We start from the raw sequence: 12,601 nt of genomic DNA on the forward strand, positions 1-12,601 counted from the left end.
CTCCACGTTATAACATGTGCACCAGTAACACCTCGTGACGACGTTACAATAAAAATAATTCCCTCATGGAATCGTGTAACAACACTTTCTTATGTGTTATCCTTGCCCAAAACGAATCCACTGACACTAGGGATATGCCCACAACAGTAACACACTCAAAGAAATAATGGATTAAATCCAAGAAAACAACTTTCTAAAATTTCTTATTCTTTCTTCTCTGTATATTTACCATATTCTTTACCTGCCCAAAAAAGAAAGAATGGGTATTAGATATTAACTAATTCGGATTCTTTTCCACTAAATATTCCAATTACACATCAGCAATCTATCTTTCTTTTTCTTTCCTTTCTCTAATGTTACAGGGAACCCCGAATGCCCTATCAGTCTGGGAAGTTGCCCACTCCTTTCTTGTGCATTAGATTGCGAAGGCAGGATCATCTTCTGCTGCTCTCGACTCGAAATAAAATCGGGTACTAACAAATTCGCTATAAAGTTGTCCTCGTCAAAAAATCGTTAACAGCAAGAGTGGCGTCTCCATGGGACACCGCATCAGTCTCCGGCATGTAAAGACTCGAGGATGTAGGCTGCACTTCAAACATAACCATTTGGTCAAGCCACTGTCTACATACAAAATATTGAACAGCTAATGCACAATTCAATCGAAAAGACATTTGGAACTACGAATGTGTATATCCGTTGTGAACAGAAATGGTGTAATTGAAGCCTACCTTCGTATCAAGCTGCATTTCTCCATTGTTATCTACAACGAGGCACGCACCGTGTACTTTCAACCATTCAATGCATTCGTCCAATCCCTCCGAATCCTTCTCCTCACTTTCCTCATTTGTGGGTGTAATGGTGGTAAATCCCAAAATTTGTGCAACATAAGGAACAGGTATCGTAGGCCGATATGATCGACACATGCAGCTCACTGCCTTATACCGCATCTTTTCAACATATAAATCTGCAGAAGGAAAAATGTTATAAGATAATCCCTTTTTTATATATTTATATTTCAGAAAGTAAAAGATAATTTCATTTGAAAGAGATGCCCACCCATTAGGCAGGTGCTCAAGTTGGGAGCTGTCTTGTAGAGCCTGAAGAACATAACATAATTTCCTGAAGTAACAGCTGAACGAACCGCAAGAGCATGCTTAACAGCTTCATCTCTTTTTGCTTCAACTGACAAGCTACATTCAGCAAACATTTGACAATATATCTCACAGGGTTATCTTACATGGTTTGATAAACTGGAAGGGGAAAGTTGCAATAATCGTGCTATACATGCAACAAAGAGGCAAAGTTTTACGAAACAAGTAGTGAAATTCGAGAACCTTAGTCCATGCATGGTTTGACTCATTTCATCAAATATGATCTCTTTTTTTGACGAAAGAGTAGTAATTACTAACTTACATAAATCAGGTGACCAATCATTAATTTCTCAAATTTCATTCTGCACCAAAGGCAATATAGGACATGAAAAGTGTGACTTAACACTCTCTTGAGTGCTAGAGTGTGAACATGCACACATTTATTTCTACTTGGTATTTCAAATATAGAATAACATTGTTGGTAGTCAAGTAGAAGACAATAAAACATAATTTTGTAACTTTATAGTGTCCCCGTATCTGCCAAATGTGTATTTCTATAAACCAAAGTTCACTACCAATGGACCCACTCACGACTCCGAGTATTTCTGGAAGTTTAATCAACAAAAAAGAACAGTCATCTTTACTTGAGGGTTACTGACCTTGCCATTGATGATACTAGATCTCTGTTATTATTTGAGTGAAGGATAACACAAAGTAAGTTGTATGCAGAGAACTCCATATGACATCCCTCAATACCTTCAGCATAGAGAGATTTCAACTGTGACGCGCACTGAAAACCACATGAAATACTGTTATTCGACACCCGAGCTTTTGAGGAATAAATAACTTCAAACATAAAAATTGCTCTACAAGATTTGTTTATTTTTTTTCTTTCTAAAAAAGGTACATATATTTTTAACTGCACCGGATGAATTTGTATCTCCATAAATAAACAAAAAAAATGTTATAAACAATTATCAGTATTGAAGCCAAACTAATCAAATTTACTGATTCCCGTAGATAATTTACCACAACCTCCCTTGTCAAGGTATTATTCAAGTTCTTCCAATGTCATCTTCTTATTTGTGTCATGCCATAAAATATTTACAAAATTGTTTTCAACCCCACTAAGATCACAAACCTGATTATACTCGGGCAGGTCCCCAACTTCCACTGCTAAGCGAGCATGGGTTTCGTACACCTGGTCATGAAATTAGGCAGAATGAATGACAAACTGAGGTGAACATACCTCTTACAAAGATTCGGGTCAGCAGTTGAAAACAAAAGATAATATTACAGACAACGGAATTTGAAAAAAAAAAATAAAAAAAAATAAAAAAAAAACTTCCGCAAAAGTTTAGAGTTTAAATATTGTATTAGGATCTAAAGAAGCAAACGTAAAAAATTATAGGTGATCAAAGTGACTCTAATTAGCCAAAAAGACCTGGTTAAGTTGATTTAAATAGTCAGCAGTTGGTTTTGAAAGATATGGCAGTCAACCAGCAGAAAAGGGGTAAGTAAACTAGAGCCCATATGATAAAGGATTAATAAAAACCATAAGATATCAAATATACCTTTACTGTTAGGTGATTGCGAATTCGTTGCACAGTCAGATCCTGACGAATGGACTTCAACTGATCACATTTATATAGGTAATTCTTTTGGGAATCTTGCACCATAAGCAAAGCTTTTTCAAGAACATCCTCTGGCCTTACCTGTCATGTAGAACAGATTCTTTAGCAGATTAGTTACATCACACATCAAATCCACCAGTTCATTTGATTTATTTAACTAGGATGTTCATAGAAGAGAAAGATATGAGATATAGATTATTACAGTGGCAGGATCAGGAGCAGAAGTGAGGCGCAAATAACGTTTCTCAATCTCCTGGCAGGTCCCCTTAACAGTAAGAGAATCCCAGTCAATGTCCTCAACTGCCCTGCTGCCACCATCTTCAAAATTTTTGCTAAGCACCAAGGCATTAGCCCTTCTGGCATACAAGTTTCCGCCACCAGCTTTTTTTGGTTTGAAGTGATTATTTTGTGCCCTATGTCCTTGCACTCTTTCAAAACGCCTAGAGCGATTTTCACGTCTCTTTCTTTCCTCTGGTGAATCCGCAAGGTCCATTGCTCCAGTGTAATATGCTGATGAACTTTGTTCCTTGTCACTATCACTAGATGCATCACCGTTCTCAGCAGTACTTACATAAGAAAGGCGCTGCTTCTTAAATGGTTTCTGGGTTATCTTACTTCCATTTTTCTGCTCCTGTGAATTAAACTTTCCATTACTTGTATTGCCATCTTTGAACCCAGCACTCCCCATCCATGGCTGCATGTGTGAACACACATTATATAAGGCTAAGCTAAAAATGTTTCAAAACTATTATGCTTAGCTTATACCATGTATGATCCGGATATTGTAAGTAAAAATAAAATATGCATCTATACATAAACATATATGTACTTAAGATTAAGACAATTGGGTTTCCTTTCCAAGAATAAATAAAAGGGATACGTTGACAAAATAATTACCTTTCTTTGCTTATCATTGACATTCATCCAAGAAAACTTTAAACTGTCATTGTTGACAGATGCCGATTTCTCAACTGGCTTCTCCTCTGGTAGAGGTTCCCATCTACTCTTGGATCGTCTATTCGGACTTCTTTTGTACTTTGGCAATGATGAAACAAGGTTTGAAGAATGTAAACTACTGCACAACCAGAGCACTTAAAGGTCAATGGTCTATACATTGGGATACAATCATTTGTACCATTAAACTAACCATCTACTTAAACCATATTTTGTAGACCACATGATGTGGAGGTTGATGGTTGGATTCCTTCTTTAATGATTTAAAGATAGAATCCAACCATTAACCGCCACATCATATAGTCTATAAAATATGGTCTAAAAAGATGGTCTCCCTAGCATTTTCCTTAAACCAATCAACCCACATAGAGTAGGTTAGAAAATGTGACAAAATAAAAAACCAAATCGGGTTAATAGCAGATCACATTTCAATTTTCATACAGGGGTTACCAAAATATTCATAAACAAATGAGTTCAAGGTCCATAAATGCACTGTAAACATACAAGCCCACGGAAGGAGAGAGAAAGAGAGGGAGTGAGATAGTTACTCTTTCTTAACAGCATCTTCATTTGGCAGTGGGAAAAGAGGCTCAGTATCCCAGTCTTGCGTATAAAGTGTACCATCAGCTGTTGCCTTGGTGATAATCTGAAATGGAAATTAAGTATTTTTACATACCATATACATCCCATCTAAAAATACACACACACAAACACAAGAAGTATAGAGAAAAATAGAATTTGCATGCTTCAGGTCGATGGAATTAACAAAAAGTTTAGCAGCTTAGCGGCAACCCAGACCATGCATCAGCCCCAATTTGCAAACAGAAGTTCCAAGACATACAGACACTATGTTTCCTTGAAACATTGCCCTGAGAAGTATAGAGTTAAAAAAAGAGAAAAAATTGACTATTGGTTTTAAGTCACAGAAAATCATTGCATCATGCAGAGACCTCAAAAGACTTAACTCTTCACAACAATGTATATAGTGGTTTTACTATCATCACAACATACTAGATAACAGTTACTAAGGGAGATAACAGTTACTAAGGGAGGATACAATTGATAAAAAAGCCAAAAGTCATGCCGAAAAAGGGAATTTGCAAGAGGATCAACATGTACGATTTCACAGTTGGCCAAGAAAAACTTCTAACCAATTTGGCTTACCTCCTTCATGACAGACTGACACGCAGCCATTTGCGTATCATCTTTACAGCGAGCCAAAGCCCTTTCGACATAACCACGCAGTGACTTGGGAAACATACCAGGCTGAAAAAGAAAAACGATGCATAAATAAATAAATTCATTAGCTACAGCATAGATTATAGAGAGTCATGAACTACAGTGCCATTATGTGCATAATGTTATAATATACAAGGAGAGAACAAAGACATGCATAACACCCAGATCAGTAAAAACACATTATAGGAAACCATGTTGGTAGGATGCTACACTAATCTCCAAAAACACATTGATATATCAATTTAAACAATTAAGTATTCAAAACGAATTAAGATGCTAAAAACATGCAGTGCACCTATCAACCACAATCAGAGTTGAGCAGTTATAGCTTACGTATAACCGTCTGCTAGATTTTGTATCAATTCTTGAACTTAAGAGAGGAATGACATTTTATTTCATTACTATCACACCATATCATGAGGCAAGCCCTGGGAAATTGCAAAATGCTCTAGAGTTAATCATCCTTCAAATTTATATGTTAGGAATTAATGATTCAATTGAAAATTTTCAGAGGAAAGAGAATCCTTTTTCTATGAAGTTGCAGGAAAGAATTCCCCAATTCTTCTCCACTTATTATTCCAAAGATCCTACTAGAAAAACAAGTATAGAAACAAACGTTGAGGTGACAAAATCTTCCTTTTTTATTCCGAATTTTAAAGCCCACTGCCTCACTTTTCCCTTCATAAGAGCACGCTCATTCCTAAGCCATCTGCTTATTTAATTGCTTATTCATTGTAGAACTATATGCTGCCCCATCGCTATCAAATTTTTGTTTTCATATTAGTAGAATGTCAGTACACGCTTGCATTTAAAAAGGGTTAGTAACAAGAAAGGCAGTTTATGTTATGTTACAATTCAATAACCAAGCATAGTTAACATAGTAGAATAGCTCGCAACCTAAGAAGAGCATCTTAAGAGGCAACAAACTTCAAAGTATCCACTCCTAACATATTTCTGGAAGAAAAGATGGGAAGCAACGACCATCATATCTTTATATTAGTCTGGAAAGAAATAACTGGGTATTGATACTTAAAAAAATAAAAAAAGCAACAGTCATCAAAGAAGAAGACATACCTTAAGTAGAGAATCAGCTGTGGCACTGGATGTCACCTTGTCAACTGGCTTTGGCAGTGAAACACTGATATAAGCAGGTTTTGCTGCCGCAGTGGTTGTACAGCTATCCTTGTCAGTTTTTGGTAGACCAAAGGTTGGATTTGAAGTGATTCTAGGGTTTGTTGGAATCTGCAGTTTATTAACTCTTTGTGTACCTACAGGTGGAGCAGGTTGGGAGGGTGATTGGTAAGTATGAGACGCATGGGATGGAACAGGTTGTAAGGGTGATTGATAAGTATGAGACCCATATGGAACAGGTAGGGACGGCGATTGATAAGTATGAGATGCATGGGATGGAACAGGTTGTGAGGGTGATTGGTAAGTATGAGACGCATGGGATGTAACAGGTTGCGAGGGTGATTGGTAAGTATGAGATGCATGGGGCACCTGCTGAGAAGCAGGATACTGCATGTTGAGTGCTTGAGAAAATGCAGTTTTCTGGTGATCCTGAAAGCTATCATAAGAAGTCTTCTCATCCAAAGGCGTTTGGAAGTGTGGTTGCATAGAACTATTGTGGTGAACTTGAGATTGAGAAGTCGGAGCCCCATGATTCCAGTAACCATCATGAGCACCAAAAACCACAGCACCAGACTGAGAAACCAAAAAAATAACGACAATAATTTTACTAACCAAACATATTTCAACAGCATACTCATGACTATAGAGATATTTGAATTTAATATCAAATCAATATCATTAGATAAACCACCAATTGTAGTTGTCAGAAATATCATGGAACTCTATCTAATGGTTCGATTAAGAATGTAAAGATTAACTGTAACGTGAAACAAAACATAACACAAAAATAAAGGCTATATATGTGATGATGCACACTATAAAACCAAATCTGAGGCATAACTACCATGTACACTAGCAATACTCTTTAATGACTATATCACTCATTAATGACAGTTTCAATCTTATGAATTCTAAGACTTGGATCACTATTAGAATTGAACAAGGTAGCATATCAAGAAGAGCAGGCATAGGAGGGCATGAAACTTTTTAAAAAACCCTCCGCGAAAGGAAATTCAAACCTGTACTGAGGACAATTCAGATGGACTGGGTTCTGGCTTCCAAGAAGGAGCGTATGAAGGTAGTGGTGGTGGTGGTGGTAGCTGGCTGTCCGAGGTTTGATACCCGGTGGTAGCACCTGGAACCGGACATCCCACATTGGGTGTACTAGTAACAGAAATGTTCTCAGTACCAGGAGCACAGCTGACTTCTGTTTGACTGTAATAATCAGCCCATTGCTTATAGTGCTGCTCATAATTTTGTGAAGTTGAAGTTGCAGCACTAGAACTATATGCAGCAGTGGTATCTGGGGTGTACTGTGAGTACTGATGAGGCGTATAATTTGCATAATTTCCGCCACTCCAAGCAGTTGTCTGATTATTGTAACTGCTACTTGGGTAACCTCCAGCTGTCTGATAATCAGCAGGATTGTAGTAAGTGCTTGAATAACTTGCAGACCCAGCATTAGACCCTGTATTCTGAAATGAGGAAATAGGCTGATAAGGAGCACCTGTATTTTGATATGCTCCTACGGGCTGTGAGTAGGAAGGGTTGGATTGCTGCTGATAGTTGTTATAATAACCTGGGTACCCTGCACTTCCATAAACATATGGATCCGCAGAATTTTGGTACGAAGCATAGCTATTGTAATCTTGTGGTGCATTTACTGTTCCCAAATTTGATGTACTACTCCCAGGCGGCTGTGGATGCTGATCATATTGATAATTTGAATGGGAATGAACCCCATTATCTGTCGAGCTATTGTCTGTCCTATGAAGGTTCCAGGATGAAGCTTCTGAACCAGTTGTTGAAAGAGTATATGAAGGCGTCTGTCCTTGGTTTGCATTAACAATATACCGATTCTAAAACACACATAAATGCAAAAATGTGTTAATCAACATTTCCATTCAAAAGTCACTAAACAATTAGTATTAATATATATAAGAAAAATTAAACAGAGTCAACTAAAAAATGGCTACCATCAAAGTGGTATACGTGTCAAGTAAACTGAACGGGATAATACAAATGGAAAATCAGAGACAACTTAGCATCCACTGTAGGAAAGCAGTATAGGGCACCTGGTAAAATAATTTCTTCCCTAAGATAACAGCACCCAGATAACCGCTCGAGCTAAACTAAACACCTCAGTTTGTTTTACAACTAAACTACCAAATGCGGACAAGGCTATACTTAGAGAGTGGATATGAGAATAAATTTAACACAAATTCTATATGGCATCAAAATCTGCTTAAAATCAAATCTCCTACTATTAATTGGAATTTAATACAAAAATCGTAATAGAAGAGTTGACATAATAGTAATCACCTCAAGCGAATTCGGGTCCAGAGAAGCAATCGTCTCAGTATTACCTCCTTGATTCATCATATCTTTAGCATCCTGCTACAACAAAAACAAAACTCAAATTAACCAAACAAGCAAAATAATCAAACATGCTACTCAATCCAATGTAAAAATTCCAAAACAAAAATTTCAATAACAAGAATCCAAAACCCTAATTGATTGCTGATTAAAATCGGTACCTTCAGACAAAACGCAGGGTATCAACCTCGAAATGCAGTTTGACTTACGAGAACGCTGATGGATGGGATCGGAGGGTGGAGAAAAACCCAGAAAACAGATTGAGATCAACAACAAAAACGAGCAAGAAGAACCAGAAAAACAAGAATTTGTACTGAAAAAACCTAAATATTAAAACCAAATAGCATGAATGAAATTGAATAAAAAGCAGGAAAAATTAATAAAAATTATTAGGGACAGATTGGCGAGAACAGCGATAGTGATATGCGGAAGAAAATTGCAGAGAGAGAAAGAGAGAGAGGGAGAGAGGGAGAGAGATGAGAGAGAAAGGAGGTGGAAGGGAGGGAGGGTTTGAGGTTCAACGACCAGGGGTCTGGGTTGGGTCCTGGGTCGTGTTTGCTGGTTTAGTAGGACTTTGTGTTTGGCGGTAGACCAAGATAAAATTATTTGGCTTATTAACGGTAGGTGCTCTCGTGCCATAATAATGTAATTTAAATTTATCTTTGAAAACTTACCTTTTTTTTTTTATTAATGAAATTATCTACATTAAGAAAAATATAGTGAATTTAGCCTCATAATGAGCTAGCAATAATGTGGTTCAAACTCGTATTTGGCGAGAATCGAACCTAAAACCTCTCACTTACAAGTAAAGAGGAATATCACTAGACAGTAGTTTTAAGTGGCAAAACTTACCCTTTTAAAACGACAGTTTTCCACGGCTTTGTAGGTAAATAAAATTGAGGTTTTCTGTTTGCATTTGGTATGTGCTATTGAGTGGTTTAAAAAAATAACGGTTAGATTTTGCATATAAGTATTGATGAATTTTTACAATAATTAAATTTTATATCAAAATCGTATTACTTAGTTGTAAATACAATTGTAGTCGGAACCCAAATTTTATTTACAAATTTAATGTCAAGTTTACCCTTTTAAGGTCAACAAATATTTTTTTATTCTGAGCAATATTTTAATATATTTTAAATTCAAATTATGATGAAAGAAAAAGAAAATCAATTCAAACTTCAATATTAAGAAGGGGGTACATAGTCGGTTTAGTGGTATTCCTCTTCATTTGTAAGTGAGAGGTCTTAAGTTTGATTCTCGTTAAAGACAAATTTGAATCACATTATTACTAGACCATTGTAAAACTTAGCTCAATCTCTCACCACATAATGTAGATAATATCATTTATTAAAAAAAAATTAAAAAAAAGTAGTATATTGTTCACGCCAATTTAATTACGCATGTGTCTGCTCCCCCGACCTCCTGCAGCTCTCTTCTTCTCCTCTCACATTTTTGTCAACAACTGAAAGGTTAGTGATCTTGTTGGCCTCGCCTGTTGTTGGTGTTAGGGACAGTGGAGAGTTCATTACTAGGTTATGGGATATGGGAGTCACAGACGAAGGTCTAGTTTGATATTGTTGTGCTTTAAAAAATAAAACTATTTCTGCTATGTTGTGAGAATAAACAGCTGTAAAATAAAGTCGTTAAGTGTTTGGTAAACCTTTTTTTGTAAAAGTGCTTTTAATATATAAAAAAAAAAGCAGTATCTAAGTGTTAGGTAAATTTTTATATAAATTGCTTTGAATATGTTAAATGACTAAAAAAAAATGTGTAAATTACACAAAACTACCTCAACTATTGGTCTCATGACACTATCATACCTCATCTTTTAAAATTGACAATGTCATACCTCATCTTTAGAATTTGGTCCAATGTTATACATTCTATTAGCTTGGCCGTGAATTTCTCAGTTAAATGTTGACGTGGCTTGATCTAGGCCCACTTTCTATTAAAAAATTAATAAAATAATAATAATAATAATAATTTACCCTTAAAAAAAAAAACCCCCCAAACACTCATCTTCCCCGACCCTTTCCCCTTCCCTGCAACCCAAATCCCTTTCCCTGCACAACATGCCCATAAATGTTTGTCACTGTCTCCCACAAAACATCATCAACATACTTAGGAAGATTCACAGTCAAATTTACAAGACCATATTCCCCAAACGCGCCAAAAGTCTTGCTCTTCCACCCATCAGAAGCAATTTGAAAGAACATGGCGTCATGAATTTGGAGCCTTGAACTTGGCCTTCGTTTCCTCAAACTTGGCGTCGAGTCTCGACCCGGTGAACTCCCGCCGAGAAATCGCCTGCAGACCCACCTGGTTGAGAAAAGCTCTGAACTTTGGGTGCTTGAGGCTCGAAAACGACACCGACCCACAAGACTCAAACACCCAATCGCCTAGAAAATCAAGCGCAACGTCTACCTTCAGTGTCAGACAGGGTGAAGTTTTGGGGCTCTTAAGCTTCTTCATGCTGTCCTCCAGCATCACTAGAGCTCCTAAGTCCTCTTTCCCACCCGACAACACCAAATGCGGCTGGTAGATCACCGCCGTATGAGCCGTCGCGATCATCGGAGAGTAGGTGAGCTCGCCGCAGAACCAGGTCGGGTCCACTATTGCGAGCGCGGAACATGGTACGACGTTGAAGCCGAAACTGAAATGGAAGATGAGCTCCGTTTGATTTATTTCACCTGAGTTACTTATTCTTATTGAGATATTTGATACGATATAACTTGAGACTGTTACTTTGGTTAAACTTTAGAGTTATAGTCATGCCTGTTATTTTCTGGGAAATTATACAGGTATTATGACGAGGGGCTACTGCCTTTGATAATTGAAATTGGTTTGAAAAGTTTTATTTCACTCACTCACATTTTCTATTTTTGCACCCCTCAAGGTTCTAGCAACAGAGTTCCGTATTGACGAGAATTCATGGCACTTTTCAATATAGATGTCTTCTTATGATGGTATAATCATTATCTTACCTTACTGTACTATACCTATGCTCTGTATCACGCGTGAAATGGATGCAGACCTGCTCATCGCACACTCATGTACTTAGGCACTTTTAGATTTTAATTTATTCACATTTTATACATTATCACACTTTATGGCTTCATCACCTTTCAGGTGTCGGCCAGCATGGCTCGATTCGGAATCTTAGTGGACATTCTGGTTTCGGGTGTGCCAGTGGGGGTATACTTGCAATTTGAAAAGTTCATTAAATGAGCATTGAAAATTGTGTTTTGAAAAGAAAAAAAAACACTATTTTTAGCATGGTAGACTCTGCTTCTGTTTTTAATGCTTTTCTACTTTCATTAAAAGCAGTTTTTTTTAATTAATTGTTTTTTTGTTTTTTTTTTTTTGGTTTTGCCAAACATATTTAATGTTCCAGATTTTTTAATAAGCTATTTTTTTAAAGCACCACAATCACAAACCAACCCAAAGACACTAGCGATGGAAGGAGGTTGAAGGACTGAGGGTACACCGTAGTATTGGTGTACCAACATATACATTATTGTAGTGTATCTAGATATATTAATTTATAAGAAAAATTATTATTATTATTATTCATTAATTAGTTAAATATGTTGAAAAGATATGTATGATATGCATGTGACCCTTTACCACAATGTCGGAAAGGTGTTGAGCCATTACATAATGACATGGATTCAAACCCAAAAAAAGATATATATATATATATATATATGATATAACTGAACTGATACTCTACCTGGGAAGTTATAACTTCTTGTGAAGAGGCATAAAGAAGTCTATATATAACTAATGTCGTTGTCAGAGGAAATTCATTTCAACGCATAATCCACGTATATCATCGTGATCAACAGTCTAACAATGCATAATCCACGTATACCATCGTGACCAATAGTCTAACAATTTCAAACCAACCCTTAATATCTCGTTTTCCATCAGAACCTAATGAGGAGGAGAGTGGGAATTTTTTCATTTTTTTCACTCAACTTCTAGCCATTTGTCATGGTCATTTTTCACTAAGTTGGGAAAAACAGTAGCCAAATATTGTCAACTACAATAGGAGTAAGATTTCCCTAGGTATCGTTTGGTATGCAGACGAGACGGGACAGGACGGGATGGGACAGGACAGGACGGAACGGAACGGAACGGAGCGGGAGCAAAGATGCCCTCGGATGGAAA

General features: G+C 36.9%; 1 protein-coding gene across 2 annotated transcripts; it reads right to left on the bottom strand.

Moving 5' to 3' along the window:
- Positions 1-171: 171 nt before the first annotated feature.
- Positions 172-8,956, bottom strand: LOC103928590 (SAC3 family protein A). Of its 2 annotated transcripts, none has more exons than XM_009337661.3 (14): positions 8,587-8,956; positions 8,372-8,446; positions 7,069-7,908; positions 5,993-6,622; positions 4,844-4,945; positions 4,228-4,325; positions 3,623-3,800; positions 2,928-3,419; positions 2,666-2,806; positions 2,233-2,292; positions 1,751-1,881; positions 1,057-1,190; positions 729-964; positions 172-584 (listed from the first exon to the last, which is right to left on the bottom strand). In XM_009337661.3, exons 2-14 carry the CDS (start codon positions 8,429-8,431, stop codon positions 486-488), a joined length of 3,201 nt encoding a protein of 1,066 aa, XP_009335936.2. In that variant the 5' UTR covers positions 8,432-8,446; positions 8,587-8,956; the 3' UTR covers positions 172-485. The 2 variants fall into 2 exon arrangements, with proteins under 2 accessions (XP_009335936.2, XP_009335933.2); XM_009337658.3 differs by having other exon boundaries at positions 8,372-8,443; positions 8,587-8,955.
- Positions 8,957-12,601: the final 3,645 nt, after the last annotated feature.

The sequence above is a fragment of a genome, unplaced genomic scaffold (genome assembly GCF_019419815.1).
Source record: "Pyrus x bretschneideri cultivar Hongxiangsu unplaced genomic scaffold, Pyrus_bretschneideri_v1 Contig4, whole genome shotgun sequence".
Classification (NCBI taxonomy): Eukaryota; Viridiplantae; Streptophyta; class Magnoliopsida; order Rosales; family Rosaceae; genus Pyrus; species Pyrus x bretschneideri.